At 44.7% G+C, this 19096-nt stretch overlaps 1 protein-coding gene and 1 long non-coding RNA gene across 2 annotated transcripts in view; one reads left to right on the top strand and one right to left on the bottom strand.

Annotated features, from left to right (window-relative positions):
• Nucleotides 1-16188, bottom strand: part of PDE6D (phosphodiesterase 6D) — a 35560-nt gene extending 19372 nt beyond the window's left edge. Inside the window, exon 1 of the mRNA XM_068692619.1 lies at nucleotides 15980-16188. Within this exon, the coding sequence (XP_068548720.1) occupies nucleotides 15980-16029 (50 nt within the window). The 5' untranslated portion in view covers nucleotides 16030-16188. The remainder of the gene's footprint in view (nucleotides 1-15979) is intronic.
• LOC137861337 (uncharacterized) lies at nucleotides 6391-14767 on the top strand. The gene is made up of 2 exons (XR_011099548.1): nucleotides 6391-6750; nucleotides 13500-14767. It is a non-coding gene; the product is annotated as an uncharacterized lncRNA (long non-coding RNA).
• Nucleotides 16189-19096: the final 2908 nt, after the last annotated feature.

Genomic DNA, 19096 nt, shown 5'->3' with positions numbered 1-19096 from the left:
CAATCATAGCCAGAACTGCATAGCTGAATGCTCAGATGCGTGGCACCAGAACAGCCTGACATTTAAATAAGGCTGCTTTAATTGCTTATTTTCTATTTTCTTCCATTGCAAAACAAACAAAGATGCCACTGAGGATGCACCTCCTGATAAGGCAATCAGAACACGAGCCTGCCATTACATTAATATTTTGCACAAAGGCCTCCCTTACATTTATTAATCCAAAAGAGCTCCCATTTCAAAAAACACTATCTTTCTATGGCTGCTACCCTCAACAGTGCAAAGATTCTTCTGGATTTTTGTACCTGTCTTCCAAGCTACTAAAGTGGGCTCCCTGTCTTTAGAGAACCTTTATTTGCTCCATTTCCAGCTGAATGGCTAGCAGTTCAGCAATATCTGCTACTCTTTGGACTGCTGCCTACATCAAAGAGCAGCACGGTGTCGTTCCCATTCAGGATGCAGGTCCTACCTAACCATCCATGTTTGTCAAGCCTCCCATTAATCATTCCTGCACTGCCATAAATTGGAGGAGGTGATTAGAGTGTTCACAAAGGAAGCAGGCCTGCCAGCTCGGTTACTTCTCTCAGCAGGACGCTGTTTACTCCAGGATTTTACTGTAATCTCTGCTGGCAAAAAATACTGCACCCAGATTAAATACATGTACCGTCTTTTAGTGAAATCCTTGTTCTTAGTCTTCATTAAAAAAAAAAAAAACACAAAACACAACAGCCATAAAACGAAAAACAACCCTGCAGCAGCTGAAATCCTGCAAAATAAGGAGGAGATACAAATCCTTGTAGCCTGAACCGTGTGCCCTTTAAACATCCCTTGCAGAAGCACTGTTCTGCGGAGAACTGCTGGTGAGAGAAGTACAGTTCCTTCCATGAAAATGTTCTCACACAGATGCACGAAGCAGCCTTCTCCCTTCTCTCTACCACAGAGCAGACAATAGAGGAACATATTAACATGTGAGGCAGTGGAAATCTGGATGGCAAAATCCGCAGCAGTCTGCAATATTCTTTGTTGAACTCAGCAACTTGGCCATTCAAACTCGGAATCTTAAAGAGAGCTCATTTCAACACTGGATCTCTGCAATCCTAATTTAGCTCAGTGACAAAAAAGGTGCAGTAAGTATGTCAAGTGGCAGACTCGCATCATTTGTCAACTTACTTACACTTTAAATGTGTCCTAAAGGAGATGGCTCTTGAAAACAGAACACTTTTTTTTTTTTTTTAACTCTAGGTTGAGTTTTCTATGCTTTAACGCTGAAACCCCGAGTTTCTAGGATAATTGTTACCTAACGTTACCTATAATTTGTATATCACATTTTATACTTCATCTTCATTTAAGATATCAGTGGGAACATTTCTTCTGGTGTAATACGATTATTTGACATACCCCATTAAAATGATAAGAAAAGGATTCTACTTGTTAGAGCTAAAACTAAAACAAGAAAGCCTTAACAAGAAGCAATTCTTCCACCTATGAAGAACGGATTTGGAAAGCCATCTAAGAAGCTTCTTGCAGAAATCCTGAGATACCAGAGTTCTTTAACTGTGAATTCCAGTAAGATTATTCCATGGTAAGATTATTCTATGTGACCGGTTATAGATAAAGCCTCTTCAGTCATCCTGTCCAGCCAAAAACTAAAGCACTTCTTCAGCTCTACAAGAAAAAATAGATCACAGACACACATCTCCAGGTACTGCTGGGATGCTTTTTCTTCTGAAGCTCATCCCTGTGTCCACAACTATTTGTGTAGCTGATAAAAACTATGATATGCAAAATAGATAACATTATCCTATTGACAAAGCAATCCTAATCAATGTTGCTTAACGTTACTTTCTTCTCTCAGCAGCACAAACAAACCTGAAACCAGGGCAGTGAATACAGAGGCTCAGAGGTCAACTGCACGGGATCAGGTCTGTTAAGGCCTCCCTGGGACCTATAAGAACATTTACTCTGCCGGGTCAATCTTCCTTATGATTCAGACACTGAGTACATGCCGATAGAAAGAGATGAGACAGTGGGATCAACCTGCAATTCACCTGGCACCCGCGAGTTTGTTTGGCTACAACAAGGTAAGGTCACTTGGGGGTTCATCTCGAAAAGATGGCACTGACTATGTCAGCTTGAAGACCTGCTTCTGCATATCCTAAGATTTTGTACATACAAAAGATTTCTTACTTCTGGTTAACTGCCCAAAGACAGAAGAGGCCACTAGCGTGCTGAATTATTCCTGCAGAGAGATCCTGTTCAGAGCTGGCCTTTAAATCACTCCTCCATGCACTCATGGCAGGCTCCCTTTACTCCGGATATCCAAGCAGCTGGGGAATACAGCAGCTACCCTAAAAGTCTTCAAGAGCCATAAGCTTAAAGAACCCTCAGGTGTTGTCATGCACAGCAATCTTACATAGCTGGTGAATGTGTGATACTCAAAAGTAGGCATCTTTCATATCAAGAGCTTTTGTATTCAGTCGTCTCTTCCGCATGAGGGACAGAGAGTAGTCAAGTCCTGCCCTTGACTTTTTATATTCCTGTTAAAGTTGATGATGCTTAGCCTCTTTATCTTCCAGGGAATCAGGAAAGAGCAGAAATAAAACTGCCTTCAACAGCATACTTTAACTCGTATTGCTGAGAACAGATCCTAAGCCAAGGGAGAATTCAGAGTTCTTGTCAAGTAAGGCATCCACCTATACAGAACAAAATAAAATCACCATCGAGCAACTGTTTGTAAAAACTCTTTTCAGGGAAAATCTGTAGTTCAGTCTTCACAGAGCCACATCTTGATTTCAGAGAGGTCTGGAAAAGAGGGAGAATTCATTTGTGCAAAGGACTTCAGGGGCTCAGAGATTTTTATCTGGCCAACATTTAGGCTCTCAGTCAGCTGTCCAAAACCTCATCAGATCAATAAAGCCTACAGTCATTATGTCTGATAGCTCCTACCTTCCAGGAAACGAGCTTCTGAGTTTTATTCTAATTGTAAATATGCGGGCATTCACACCACCAAAATCAACGGTAACACGAGTACTCGAGAGATTCTTCTTGTCACTTGGAGGAGGCAAGAATAAAAGGTCAAGCACTGAATTTCTCTCGCATTCACTTACTGAGTCTGTCTAAACTCCCCTTGTGCTATGGAAAGAGAATTTCTGTTCCTCGGTACCTTATCAACACAGTATTAATTTTTAAACAGTACCTTTTGCCAGCAGTTGAATTAATTAGGGGCTTGTCAAACACACAGGAGCCAATCCAGAGTGAGGTACAGACTGAATGTACAGCTGAGCCATCCATCCCTCATTTAACCCTTGCCTGAATGTTCTTACTCTGCATTAAGAGTCCAATTCCAAGGCAGCTCGATTTGCTTTGAAATGACTTCTGTTATTCAGAACTCCACACACATCCTGGGATAAAGGTAGCCACAGTGGGAAAATCAAGCAGAAAGTGTTAAGTTGGAGGACATGCTTAGCATGCAACCCCTTAGACTTTCTCTCAGAGCGTTTTGCAGCAGTATAGTTATCTTTTCCTTGACACCTTGGGAAAAAAAAAGTACAGGCACTGCTTCATCTCAGTGCAGCACATTCACACAGTGTAGCTACAGCAGTTCAAAACCTCCTGGCACCCTTGAGCTCCATATTGCCCAAGCCAGTTGGCATAAAGCTGGTATGTGTTCCCTCCGGGGGGGATTACTGCTCTGCTGCCATTCAGGAAAATAGGCCAGACAACTGACCTGCCTTGTCCAGGAGTGCTCCTATGCCCTCTCTCGCGAGTAGTGCTGAAACATGACAAAAAATGAATGAAATCCTGAAAAGATACTGTATACATTGCTCCCAAAGGAAACGCCCGTTGTAACCATCAGGGAAAAGGTGAAATGAGTGCTGTTGCTATAACTGTTAATTAGTCTGTAAGGACTTGTGTTTATGACAAAGTGAAATCCAACTAATGCAATAGAGCTAAGACCAGCAAACACAGCTCCACTGTTTTGTTCAGCTCTGTAGCAAAGCTCAGATTGTCCGTACCCTCATGAATGTGATATGAGAATTGCTAGAGAAGACACTCAGCTCTACTAAAGGCAGTTTACTCAAAGCCCTCCAGGCTTTTTTTGGACCTCTGCACCTTTAACGCTGCCCCGCAATGCCACACACGGCACATCCCTCGCTGCTCCAAGCCTGCGTCGCTCTGTAACCAGGGATACATCCAGCCATCACCGCGGGCTCTCGGTATCCTTGAGATGTAATTAGAGAACCACAGGGGGATTTAATCTTATTGAGATTTTAGAGTAAACCAGTATTTAGCCCTGGCGCTAACACTCTTCACCTAATAAACGAAATAAAAATTCAAATCGCCAGAGAAACAGCAGAGACAAGCACTTTTCGTCAAGTCCCTAACGGCAAATGCCAATCTCCTCCTTGCTGATGCGGCACAGCGGGGAAACAAGCCACCCTTTTCCTGGCATTAGCTTAAACGCTTCCTCGGATATGCAATCCATGTGGACTGCCCTGGCCTGACTTTCCTTGGGGCTAGAGAGATTCTGATTTTTTTAAGTCAGCCCATGTGTGCATGAGAAACGGGCACGCTTCTGCCTTGCAAACAGCGCAGCCCCTGCAGGGGGGGGCCCCAGAAGCACACCCGGAGAACATCCCCACTGCCAACTACCAGATTTTTCCAGGCATGAGCTGGCAAACAGCGCCCCTGACACTGCCAACACCAAGCCAAGGCAGCGAGGATGTGAGCATTTAGGTGAACATCAGCGGCTCTAAACTCACAGGACAGGACCACGGCGAGGTGAGAGGTTCTGCAAAGCACAAGAGGAAAAGAGGTCACGGATCTGAGCCACAAAAGCAGTTTTCCCTTTGGAGTACTCCAAAAGTCACCAAAAACACCATTTTGGGGATCCTTTTCAAAAGCTCTCCCTCCCCTGCTGGTTTGGTGCTGTGATTTTTCAGAGCCGTGACCGATTTCTGCTGCCACGACCTGAGGCTGCTCTGCCAACAAGGAGCTGACGACTCTTTGCAGGATACGTGGTGTTGAAAGCAGAGGGTAGAAAATCACCAGCTGCTGCCTGGGACACGAGCAAGTTATTTACAAGTGAAAGCAGTGAATTAGCTTGATGGCCAGACCGCACGCTGCAATATCGAGCAAACAATTTTTGGGTTTTCCACTTACAACTGACAGGACTGAGATTAGTCAAGAAAAACAAGTTCATTATCTTGTCTCTTCTGAGAAAGGGAGGAAAACTTGGCACATACACACCAAGTGGAGAATCTAAAAAAAAACCATGAAAATATAGTCGAGAGGGATTGAGTGGCAGCTGCATGAGGAATCTAATCTTGTAAATGGACCAGAGGCCACTGAAAGCAGAGGCAGAGGGGAGGAATAAAGGGGGATTTACACAGATTGAGGCACAACTCTCAAAACCACGGGCTTCCTGTCAGAATTACCGTGCTTTTTTAGGAACCTACGAGAATATGACGAGTGCTGAATGTTGCAGTGTGGATTAGTGGATTAGACAATTTACCCATCCCAACAATTTACAGCGTTAGATGGCGCGGCAGTCAGAGAAGAGAGTAAGTTGCTTGAAAAAGCACTACTCTGAAAATTTAAGTAAAAATTCCAGTTCCAAAGCAGTTCAGAGTAGGCAAAAGAACAATATTTGGTTCTGAATGTTGTACTTGAACACATACACGAGCTCCATGCTCAGCTTCTACGGATGTGAACTCTGCTGATGCGAACCCTCAAGCCTGACACCAGGGAACCTCTGTAAGGTAGAAGGTCGGGGCCCCAAATCCGCAGCTTTCTGCTCTAGCACGGGGTGGAATTTGGATGAAAAACATTACTGCAGAGGCACCGAAATCTCTACTGAAATGAAAACAAAGCAGTGTTATTTCCCATTATTACTTCTCTATTATTTCCCAGCAGTTCCTATAGCTTTCGTTGTCAAGAAAACCTATAGCTAAGTTTACACTCAGACATTCATATTCATTTGGTAACAAGCTTAGAGCTATACGTTAATTTTTCAGATCCGTTTTTAAAGTTTTAATCAAAATCTATTCATATAGTTTTCTGCTGAAACAATGGAATATGTCGCTTCCGCTGTGACAGAAGAACACCACACCAAAACAATCAGCTGTGGTTCACAAGTGGATTGTTTCAATTTAGTTATTAATAGTTAATGAAGAACAATTTAGAAATTGAAAAGCTAGACCTCCGCACAGCTGATACAAACATTATGCTTTTAAAGCATTATTTTTTGTTTTAAAATGTGTAACTTCCAGCATTTTTACTAGGGGGAATGGTGATATTGCAAAGTTAACTGCAAAAAAAACAAAAAATGTAACAATCAGCATTATCTGCAGCCGTTACAGGTGTGTCTAGGTTAAAATATAGCCTTTATTTATTTATTTGCACACCCTTTTCAACCTTGTCTCTGCATCATTTACTATTTCAGAACCCAGGACTTGTGCACACAAGGTTCTGAAGCAATGACACTTCAGCAGGAAGCAAGCAGCTGCTGTTTTATCAATGAAACAAGTGCAAGAGGCTGCCCTGAACGGTGTGAAACATTTTCACCTGGCCTCTAGCAGGGCTGTATTTAAGCGAGGAAGAGAGCTTGCTGGAGGCCTTAGAGGAGCAGGGGCTTGTTCTGCAGTGCTCTGGTTAATGTCTTGCTTCTGCTTTATCTGGGCTGTGAGAAGGAGGTTGTGGTGGGACAAGAAGAGAGGCTTTATTTTCTCCGAGGAGCTGAGCATTGAAGAGGTAAGCTTACAGCTTTCCGTGGGGAACCTTTGTTTTTATTTTGTAAGTAGTGTGCTTTAGCTCTGACTACTTTAATAATTAAGAGCATTTTCTTTTGAAGTGTTGTGACTCTTAGAGCTTAAAGCTCTAAAGAAACTTATTTCAATAGTAGAATGGGAAGATGCCAGTAGGGCCAAGGAACTTTTTTTTTTTCTTTCTAAAAAAGATAAATGCTCCTCTGCTGAAGCTAAGCTTATGGTCATTATTATATAAATATAATGCAGTGGCCTTTGAAGGCCCCACAAGGGGGAAACACATAAGACAATTCCTTCCTGGAGCTGTTTAAATGCTGCATTTTTATTGTGACGGTGTAATTGTAATAACCCCTTGTGAACTACCTAGGGTGCCCAAAATGAGCAGCCCAAATGGGATTTGGAAACTTGCTGGTCTATTTCCTTCTTTCTAGAAGGAGTATTTCAAAACTGTGTATTTCTTCTCTAAGATACTGGTTTGGGCTCAAACCAGCATCTTTCTGTTCTAGTAAATGCTGGAAGTCAAATGAAAACTTTGGCCAGTGGCTTCCTATGTGTGTTTCGTTATGAGAGCTGTGGATGAGTTGAGTCTCTGAGGGTATTTCTGGTCCCAGATCCTGCTGGTGACTGCACAGTCACTTTTCACATAGCACTAGTGATAAAGACACCTTGCAAAGAACAAGGGGGAAGAAAAGATGAATCTAAAATGCGCTGCTCTTAAGAGAAGTAAGCATAGGCTTAATGTGATATTAAAATGTTCAATCACAGGGCTAATCTGTTAGGCCTGCCATGCTTAGTTACCCTTGCAGAGCCAGGGTGAGGTGAGAAACCTCATCAGGTGAGGCAGAGTTGAGTGCTGGAGGCTGTGCTGAGAACCAGCTTCTCTCCAGCAAGAAGGAGCTGGGAGGGCTGACAGCTGATGGCAGCAGCTGGGTGAAGAGGCCTGCTGCTCACAGCCCTCCCCTGCCCCTTGCTGCTTTCTCCACCAAATCTAAGAGCTGAGCTGTTGTAAAAGTGCTAACCTGATCCACTTGCCCAACACAGGTCTCTGCTCCTTAACCTATTACTTAAGCTGTCTAAGCTAGAGTGCCTCTCACACTGAAACACGAGGTGGTAGTGCTCATCTGAGCAGCTCACCTAGTAAATCTGGAAGAGGAGTAACAAGCAGCTGGGAATAGTAATCTGACTGCACAGCTGCTGTGACAGAAGCACACATAACAAATATAAGGGCAGATAACTTTCAGATGTCTTATTTTCTCAGAAGTAATAAAACCATGCTGTTTCCTAGATCGAACTCTTTAAAACATCACTTTAAAGCTAATTAATTTCATGTGAAATTACAATTAGAAGGACTTTTTTCTATTATCTCAGGTTCTGGGAGAGAAAGCAGCTTTACTGGAGAACCACTTCAGTCTTAAGTTTGGCTAGGCTGACAGGCCAGTATGCTAATGCACCAAAGTCTGCCCTAAAGACTGACACTGGAAGCCAAATGTTTAAAGTATCTCTAGAACACTCTGTAGATATTTCTTCATGTCCAATTTTCAGATGGGCTGGTCCATTCCACCCAGTGGTGATACGCTAATGGGACAGTGCTTCTTCCTCTCTTCTCTTCTTCCTCAAGAAGGGCTGAGGTGCTGCAGCACTCTCTAAGCACAAAGCTAGCAACAGTCCACACCAACAAATGAACAGAAAATGTGTTCATCCTTAGGGAGGCATCTATAAGTTCTTTTTCACACAACAAAACAACTTAAGGCAATGCAAACTACCAGTTTAAGTCTCCCAGAATAGAATTCCCTTTGACTTTCCACACTAAAGTGACTTGAAGTTAGACCTCTGCTTGCCCAGCAGGCTGTCCCTGACTGTGTCTGCCATGCTTGACAAAATATCAGATGGGTTTCCTGGATCCAAGCACATGTAACCTTCCTTCTGCAAAGGCTTCAATCCAGTTACATGGAGTGAGAAGCAAAGAGGCAGAGAAACAGGCTGCTTAGGTGCAGTATACATGGATGAAAGCACAAGATCTTCCTATTTCCTTGATACAATAAATAGCAGGGAAAAATAGTATCAGCTGTTTTGTGTACCAAATGACCTTCTGACTTGCTACAAAGTAGATGAAGCTTATGCAGATGCTGCAGCATACAGACTGACCCATATAAATACTCCTCTACAGAATTACTAAGTAAAATCCCCTGCTCTCACTCTGTGTTGCCCAAGACAATGTTGTTCCAAGTTAGTTAAGTAAGCCTTTCTCCCCAGGAGTAGATAAATCTGAAAGGATGTTTTTGTGTATTGTTATCCCAAGGCCTCACTATGTAAAAAGGACTCTTCTTGCTCTTGCCCTGCACTTAGGCCTGCTATTTTTTTCTAGTCATGAACATAAATAACGCAAAGGTTCACACGTGGCTGAATTAGTATGTTGTTTCCCTTACATCTCTTCTGGACCCATGATGCGTCACAATGAGGACTTGGTTCCGGAGAAATCTGGTAACAGAATTTCATGTTCATAATCACAACTGAAAAATCCTGACCGTCAATAGGGGTTCAGCAACATGCAGCTGAGATGTGGTGCTGGCATTCAAGAGAACCTCAGTTATTGCTGGGTATCTTCTGGAGGGAGCATTTCAGGCAGTCCTGCTGTGCTTTCTTAGATATGTTAATCTTGTAAATTTTAATGCCTGGTGTGTGTGTGCACAGAGATGTCCCCTCAGCTGCGTTCTAGTCTTTAACACTATTGCGGGAGTGGTACTACAGAGATCCTGAACTACTTTTGGAGGTGCTTGTAATGCACTCAAGACAAAAAGGTAACCTCTGGGAATGCTTTTTTAATTCAATATATGCTATTGTAGTCTCTTGCATGTCAAGTGTATATCCATAAATCTGTTCCTTAGGGTGTGTGAGCAACAGATGTGTAAAAGCTACCTTTTGTGTGCTTACAGAACTAGCTTCTTTCATGGACAAATCTTGATGTCCTGACATATAGTAAGACAAAACTCAGTATTTGGCACTTAACAGATTACTAAGTATGGGTAACAAGCAGAGAACATGGGTACCTAGCAATCAGTCTTCATGCTTCTATACAAAGTTTGGCTGACTAGATGTAAATGGCACTTTGATTCCCTCTTTAATGGAGGGTCTGAGCTCAAATCTGAAGCTGCCTTAATTCCCCAGCTTACAGAGAGAAATAGAAGAGGCTTATGTATTACATACTTCACAGAAGTCAGAGTACTGTGGCCTGTTCTCTCTAACTTCATGTGAAGTTCTGACTGCTGACATTGTTTCCAGATAACTAAAATCCTGAGATGATGTAAAGCTCCGAGGCTGCTAAAGCTGAATTAGCTTCCATTCTAAAACTGTTTTAGTTAACAGAAAACCACTAATTGGAAATGCACAGGACATGCATCAGATGCCTGCATTTAAAAAATAAACCAGGCTACTGTGCACAGAACTTGTTAAACATGAGGTATTTTAGCTGCCTTCCCTATTATCTACAGCTGTAAGTATGGCTTTTTGCTATGTGTTGGCTGTGAAGATGGGGTGGGGAGGAGGGTGGAGGAGCTCTACCAATTCTTACTGAATGGATTAAATTACTATCTTCTGCTGTGAGGAAATCCAAGTACTGTAATAATGGCTGAAGCATAAGGTGCCAATGACTTTCAAGGATGTACAGAGTAGCTAAGATCTTATAAAGAAACAAGGGAAAATAAAACTTGCCTATGACAACTGAGTTTTTGATGGTACTGTATTAGGTTGGCATTAAATAAGAAAGTAAAATAAAAACTAGAGTTCTGGTGAAACAGTGGATGAGTAAGCTTTGGAGATATTAAAGGCCAAGTAATAGAAATAAAACTGAAAAACAAGGTGTTAAAATAATATTGCTGACTAAAGACAAACATTGGATTTAATGTTGAATTGCACTCCTAAACCAGTGCTAGTTAAGATATACCCTGGGGCAACTCGTTGGTTTCCTGTGATTGTTGAGCTCTGTTTTCTTCTACCCTTCTGTCCAGGGCACAAAGCACTGCTTTTCCCACTACAGTTAGCACTACACTAAATCTAAAATGCAGAAAACTGATTAACTCATTCAAATAGTAATGTTTAACTAACATAGCTTGCTGTTCTTCCTATGGGCTATGTTAATTTTTTTCAATGCAAGTGAGTTAGGGGGAGCACGAAGTTTTTGGGTGTTGAGGAAGTAGGCTGGTAAAGCCAAGCCTGGTGAAATTGCTCCTGCATCACTTGCAGATACGCCTCATGACCTGTGCATAAGAAACATGAAGAACCTGTCATGTGTTTAGTCTACCAGAACTGGAGACAATTCTGATATGGTAGAGATACCTTGACCACAGTGACACTTAAATACCAAGCACAATGTGGCTGAAGCTTCTGAGTGAAGCTCTGACCTTCTTGAAACAAAGATATCTTGATTCTGCCAGTGTTTCAAGTGGTTCTGTAGTTAGTGTGAACTGGGAAATGTCTAGTGCTCCTGCTGGTAGCACACCCTAAGGTTTGTAGGCAGGAAAGTGGCAAAGGAAGACCAATCTTCCAGATTATATGAATAAACTCCATGCCTTTGATGGGAAGGACTCTTCCAGTTTTTTGTAAGCCAGAAATGCACGTGGGGAACTCAAGCTCGTTTTCTAGAATGCTTTAAATTCTGTTGGTGCAAGCTAGATTCATGTTCTGCTTTGGCTCCCTACTGAGTGTACTTCCTAGCTTCTGGGGAGCGCTGTTCCTTCTTCTAGCTGGTCAGTGTCTCCATTTAACCCATGAACTTGGTGATTCATCTCTCTATTCAATTGTAGGAAGTCTAAACCAAGATCTGAGGAAGCACAGACAGGAAGCCTCAAACAGGGGAATTCTTTAAGCCAGTTAAAGCTGCCACCTTGTTAAGTCTCATAAATACTGCAATAAATATTTTCTGTGAATAAGAAATTAAAGACATAATAAACTAAAAATAAGTTAGAAACTCCACTTGATAGAACTTTGGTTTGGATTTGTCAACTTCTGAATGCTGCATCAAACTGGTCTAGTGACTGCTCCAGGAACTGATAGGCAAGGCTGTCACTGATTAGTTTTTGTGTATATGGCAGAGATGAGATGGAGGCTGGAAACAGAACTCTTGTCTGCAGAGAATTTCATAGAAACTCTCAATGATTTCTAACTATACCCTTATTATGGCTTCATCCATCTTTCCAAAACATTAATGCCCTGCTGAATTGATTTCCTAGATGGAAAAATAATGACAGGAGGAGGACTGGAAGAAGCTCTGCAAGATGAGAAGGCATTGCACAGGAAACCTCAGAGGTTTCAGAAAGTAGTAGAGCCTCTGTCTGGAATGACTTGCTTACAAATGCTTGAATGCTTGAGCTGCTAGTATATGCTTATATTGACCACAAATACTAGCTTCATAACTCCATAATTATTCTGACCTGCAATTAATGTTCTCTTCATGCTTATGTTCACCATATTAATTAGCTCCAGGAGACTCCTGAAATATGGCAAGATATGCTGTGTAGCCTTTAATAGAAGTTCACAGAGAAATCTACCTTAAACTGATAAATGTCTACCCAGCAATTAACACTCTGGAGGTCCAAGTCTGCTGAGACTGCTCTGTTCAGGAGCGAATAAAATAGGTGATACCTTGCTTGAACTGTAAAGTTTAAAACAGGAAATGGATGTGCTTACTCAGATTTTGAGAGTCTAGACTTGGTACCTTCTCTGTGCTATGAGACCCAACTGACTTGTTTGAACTTTCTCTTCCTTGCTGTTCTGGCAGAAACATTTGAGGCACCAAAGTTCAGTTTCCTTATGCACTCCTTCCCGAAGAGCTGGATGTGAATCTGCTCTTGCAAACCACAACCAGATATTTCTCATCTGCAGCATAGATGGTCTGATTAAATAAAAATGCACAAATGCTTACAAACCAGATTAAAATGGAGTAACTGTCTACAGTGTTCTCATTCTAGTGAACATAAGGCATTGGAAGAAAAACACGTGCTAGTTTCTATCAGAACAGATACAAACAGGCAACCCACAAATTAAGGGGGCTGGTAGGGGGGAGCCATCAAAAAAATTCCCAATGCAAGGTTTTGACTGCTGGGGAAAAATATTTTTGGTGTTACCCTTTTATGAAGGTAAGCACTACAAAATATATGTAGCTAACATCTGAACTCTAAAGCTAAAACAAGAGAACTAAACCTGAAGAGTGTTGAAAGGGTAAGTCAGGTTCAAGTAAAATGCCATTCTGTAGCTTGACAGTGTAACTGTCTCAGCTTCTGGAGGAAAAAGCATAGTCAAACTAGATGCATTTGAAATTACAGGACCAGTTGTGCATAAGCACTTGCAGAAATGAGCCTTGGCTCTTATCCCATAGGAAAGCATCTTTAATTACCAACGGAACTGATATTATTTCTGGCCAAACAATCAGTCTGCATTCTCAGACTGCTAGACTACCTGTAAATATTTTCCTATTTTAAGTATAAGCACTGCTGTTTGGTGGAGTGCCCTCAGAACAGTGAGCTGATGAACACCTGTAAACAGAGCTTGTCTCCAGAAGTGACAAGCTATAAAAGTTCTTGCTGGCTGCCTTCCATCTTTTACTGTAACACACTGGACTGTCAGTATTCAGTTTTTAACTAGTGCCATAGAAATTCTGAGTGTAATAATACATAAGCACACATCTGCCTGCAAAAATATTTCTCTGAATATTTCTCCTTTGGCTTTTTTTTTTTAAACCAGCAAAATCTGTGAGAAGAGGGAAGAAATATTTCTGCCCTGAATTTGAGGACGCTAGCCACAACATGCTTCTGCGCTAGTGTCATAGAGGAAGGAAAGCATACCTCTGTGTTCAAGTCAGAGGGTGGATTTGGGCTATAATTTAATTTCCACAGCAGCATGTCCCAATCAGTTGGAAAGCCTGTAGTTAGCCCGTTCTCAGGAACAACAAATAAATAGGAGTTGTTTGAGGAAGCTTCGATTGCTCAATATGAACTTCACTTCCAGCTGAACTGGCAGTTCTTATGTTAAAGTGTTCTGGAAAACTTCCTTCAGTGATGCTTTCTACTCTACCAGCAGATCCTGCCACACAAGGAATGTAATACATCCGTACCCTAGGCACAACTCTGCTGCCTTCTGGTGCTAAAAGAGAGTTCACTTTGAGGTGCCAAGCTTGCAGGATGTGCTTAGGTTGGAGCTGAACTTCTCCCTCCTGGGAGGGGAGGAGAGAACTTTCAAGTACTCCAAATATAAATGTAACAGCTTCTCAGACCGTGTTTCTCTTCCCTTTTTATCAAGCAAATTAAATCAGCACACGCAGCAGTAGAGCGGCTGGAAGATAAAGCATCTCTTTAAAATGTAACACTTTCGAATAAGCACTCTTCTTAGAAAAGGAAGTGGAACTCTTTGCTGATGGCTGCCTTATGGAAAATGCAGCCACATCTGGGTATGAATGGCTTCCTGTGGGGATGGTGCAGTGTCTCAAGGCTTTCTCTCATAAATGAGGAATGTTCTGCCACTTCTCTGATCAACTAATGGCACATATAAATGATGTCCAATTACTTAGAAAATTCCATTTATAAAATCTGTAAAGAAACTCTTGTTTCTCAGACTTGATACTTCACAGAGCTCGTGGCAGGCAGTGGCCTGAGCTATCGAAGTACCCTTGGATGTTTTGGAGAAACACAGTCAAGGTTTTTGTAGCCTAAAAATGTCTTATCAAAGCTAAAATTGGCATCGGTGTCTTGCTGGGACAAACAAAGGAAGACTAAACTTGTCATTCAGCCTGGAACTGCAGAGTATTTCTGCTACAGCTGCTTGAGATAACAGAAGTTTACCTTAGGCTTGTACAACCATCTTGCTCTTAAAGGTCAAAGAATATTTTCTACCTAAGGCAACAAACAAAATGAATTATTTCATCCAAAGTTGGACAAAAGCCTTCATCTAAACTGTGCCATCCAGTAAACACAATACACAGATGCAAGTAAAAAACACTCAGAAGTTTGCTCCCTGGTGTTAACTTAATAAACACTTTTCCTTTCTACCAGAAGCTTAGTCTGGTTTTGTCAGAAGCTTATACTTTTTCTAATTGCCTGCACAAAAGGCTCTTAAATAATGTTTTGACAGCTGAAATATTACATCTTCATAAATAAAGAGAACTGTCAATATTGCTAGCGCAGAAGCAAAGGAACCAGATGCAGTACTAAGAGCTGGGGGAGGGGACAGTGATTCACAAGTTAAGAAAAGCATCTGCTTATAGTTTGATAGTAGCTGTCTTGCTAAATCCCAGCCTAGAAATTCAGAGTGTGCTACAGCTGGCATAGAGATTATGAACATTTCACTGGCCAGAAATCTGTTCAGCACTAACAGCATCAGATCAAAAGGGTATTCAGTTCATTTCTGTCCTTTCCAATAAAAAAACAGAAGTGTCCCTGTGCCTAAAGGTCATTCTTGCACCTGTCTTTCAAGCCTAGAAGAATCTGCTATAGTAGTTCTATGCAGCATGTTTCTCCCACCCTCAGGTTGCACGTGGGCCTTTACACTGAGCCTTTCTCTACTTTTACCCTGGCTTGGGAAGGTGCACGCAGGCTCTCAGAGCTCAGCTCTACCTCCTTTGATCACCCTTAACCCCGCGTTCAGCTGACATGCAAAACAAACCTTTTGACAGCCCCGATGCAAGAAGTTCTCCGATAACCTGCAGGGAAAGGCACCTGACAGCACCTCAGCGGCATCGCTACGCGTACAGCCGGGCAGCACGCGCCGGTACCTCACCACACCACCGGGAAGGAGCCGCTTCGGGACGAGCAGACCGGGCGCTACGGCCTTTCTGAGCAGAAGATCCCTGAGGAGATGTCCCCGAGCAGCAGGCCCTGGGGACGGGCTGGGCTTCTCCAGCCGAGGCAGGGACCTCAGTGAGGAGCCCCTCAGCTCCTTCAGGAGCACCTCAGGAGCACCGGGGGGGGCTCGGCCTTTCTCCCCGTGTACCCCCACCCTAATGGGCACCCCCTCACCCCCTTTATGCCCCCCCAGGCCCCTTCCCGGCTCCCCCCCACCACACCCAGCCCCCCCCTCACCACAGAGAGGAGACCCCTATGAGTGTGTGTGTGAGGGGGGGACCCCATCGGGCCCAGCCCCCCCCCGGGATGGGGCCGTTTCCATGACAACCCCTCACACCGCCCCCCCCCCCATTTCCCGATTCCTTCCCCCCTCAGCCGGGCGGATACAGCTTGAAGCCCCTCAGGATCTCCTTGGCCCGCTCGTCCGTGGCCGACATGGTCCCGCCGCGGGCGGAGGGGGCTGCGCGGGCCGGGGCCGGGCCTGAAAGGAGGCGGCGGCGGCGGCGGTGACAGCGGCGCCTCAGGGCCCCCCGCCCCTCCTCCCTCCTCTGCCTCGCACCCGCCACCGGCCGCCGCAACCAACCCCGGCCGCCTCCCTCCGCCCCGCCTCCCGCCCGGCCCCGCCGACCAATCACTCTCCGCCGCCGCCCTTTATTGACGGGTGGATTAGCCAATCAGAGCGCGCCCTCGCGGCTTTCCCCCCCCCCGCTCTTTTTCTCTCCCCCCTCCTCCTCTCGCTCAAGGGCGGCGGGGCGGGGACGGGAGGCGATGAGGGACAAACTTGGCCGGGAGCCGGGCGTTCGCGCAGCCCCGGGGTTGGGTTGCTCGTTGGGATGGAGGAGGCTGAGGCGCCCAGAGCTCGGTGCTGAGGTGGCGGAGCTGGGCAGCGAGGGGCTCCCTCAGCCCCCGAGGGCACGGGGTGGGAGCCCCGCAGGGCACAGTTGGGAGCTTGTTGCGTTTTGGGGTGAAATTCTGGTTTCTGTCAGTCTGTGTGGGGCAGCAGGGATTGGGCAGTTGGCATCGCTCCGGTTTGGGGTCATGGAAGAGCTGACGGGGGGAGCTGGGAGATTTTGGGACTGCTCCCAGCCCGAGCAGCAGCACCACATGGGACACCATAACTCAGAGGGTGACAGGAACCCCGAGTCCTCTCAAAATCCTCACCCTAAATTAACACAAATATCACCTCAGCTTTCCAATCCGCTCGTGAGGAAGCAGCACAGCAAGTCTCGCTGTCCTTTTGTGTGACTTCGTTCTGAAAACCTCACCTTTGCCTTTACGCCTCGGCAGCATGCCGAGTTGGCACGTGTCACGGTTCCTAAGCTGTCCTTGCAGGTGAGGGGCTGCTCCCAGCCTGCCTCCTGCCTCCCCAGAACACATTGCACTGCCGTCCTCCCAAGCTGCTGATAGAGGATCTGGTATTTCTCCAGCATAACTGGGAAATATGTTTGTAAGCTGGGGCCTTCTCCCACCCCGCACTCAACAGAAGGGGTCATACAGCTGCCTACACATCGCCCCCAGCCTGGCCAAGGTGAGAGAGGCAAGTCCAGATAGCAGCTAACTCCCTGGATCCTGGGAAAAGCGGAGAGCTTGACAGCTTCTTCAGCAAGTCTTCGGTGCTCCTGTTATGCTCTGTGATGTTGAGGTCCTGGAAACCTGGAAGGAGAGAATAAATGGGTGAAGTATGGTGAAAGCACACGGATAGGAAGTGAAATCACATCCAAGACTGTGTTAGCAGTTACATATCCCAGCTTACCCCTAGAGCATCCACTTGGTTACACATAGATGTTCCTGCTCTAACATGGCTGTGGGGCCAGCAGTTGATATTTTGCTTTAAGTTGGTTGGGAAGTAAAATTAGTGGACATTTTAGGCATCAGATCATAATCCTGGCAGATAAATCTAGCCTACTGCATGATTTCTTAATATAACGTGTTATGTGGGTTATTGGTAAGCTCTTATGTTGTCCTAAGGCACCTCTTTTTTGATTTAGACCACCTTATGTATGAAAGGTGAGGGAAAGGTTAAGAAACACAAAAGTACCTGCTTTCACTATCAGCCCTCACCTTGGTGACACCGAGTGTGAACTTTCTGGCTGGTGGCACATCAAAATTGGGATTTCAGGAGAAAAGAGCCAGCTCCAGAATCATGCCCTGGGGCGCAGGGAGGTGCACAACAAGGAGGAGCAAAGCTGGCGCCGCCTGCCTGGCAGCAGGGTGCAGACAGGGGCAGGGTGAGCAGCTGCAGGTCGGGTGCTCAGAAGCCTGAAGAACCAGATGCCGAGCTCAGTGTGACTGAGCTGTGGGAGAGAAGGCTGTCACTGCGCTGTAATCCCAGCCTGCCCCATCTCAGTCCCTTACAGGTGACTTTGCAGGCTCGTGCATTGTTTCCTGACAGAGAAATGATGTTCTCAAAGTCTCTCTGGGGCTCCATGACCCCACTGGTTAAAAACATTACTCTGGATTTATGGTTTCTTTTCTCAGGCAACACAAGGAAACAAGGTGAAATTATCTGCTGCCTGAAAGGGACCTAGATTACAGAATCACAAGGGGAAGAGACAGGGTGAGCGAAGAGATAATGCTAACATTAAAAGATAAAATGGATTAACATCTCCCTGCATGTGGAAAGCTGCGTGGGTGGAGCAAGAGGTTGCAATAGCAGTTTAAAAGGAGACGAGACAGCTGGGCATACTCATATTTTTATTTTACTTAAAAAAAAAAAATCCATCCCAGAAGCTGAGCTTAACTGATGCTTTCCTCCAAAGTCTACCTCAGCCAGCCAGGCTGGCTGGCAGCAGCCAGGAGATGTCAGGACAGCCTGACGAAAAGATCCTCCTGGATGACCTAGAAGGGGCTAATGCAGGAGGGCTGAGTGGTAGTTGGTTGATTTTTATCTGTGGGCTCCAGCAAGAGGTTGCAAAAATGATCCATGGGAAATAGCTCGCTGTTACACATTTCCTCGTCTGCATCAGCCCTGGATTTCGGCTTGAACAGCTCTTCAGACAAATGAGGTGACGCACTTCTCTCCCAGGGCAACTGTGCCCGTGTACCTGCGGGGTAATATGAACGGTGGTGGAGGGCCTGTTTCGGACATGATTAAAGAGGTAACTCTCCCTCCCTGTGCAGATGAGATCTAAGTGTAGCTTAAGCAAATTCCTGAACGGCTTGTTATAGCCCTGGCTGAGTTCCCTTGCTGTGCAGGGCCTAGTTTTTTACATCCAATTTGCTTCGAAGCTCAGAGTGTCACAACAGCATCCCAACGCTTGCATCTCTCTGCTTGCCTGTCACCCGTTCTCGGGAAGATGGGACCCCAGGGACCAGCTGTGGATGGCTCTGAGACGCAGGCTAAGCCCTGTCAGTTTCCCTAATAGCTTCTGATGTTTGTTCTGTGAAAGCTTCCCGCTCCTGGCCATGCCAGTCCACGGTCCGATCTTTAGGGACTGGCTGACTGAAAGCCAGAAGCACTTTGTACTTTGCTAAAGAATTTTAAACAGAGGCACACTTTATTTG

This window comes from Anas acuta, chromosome 9, assembly GCF_963932015.1.
Source record: "Anas acuta chromosome 9, bAnaAcu1.1, whole genome shotgun sequence".
Classification (NCBI taxonomy): Eukaryota; Metazoa; Chordata; class Aves; order Anseriformes; family Anatidae; genus Anas; species Anas acuta.
This window is presented reverse-complemented; position numbering and strand designations above follow the sequence as displayed.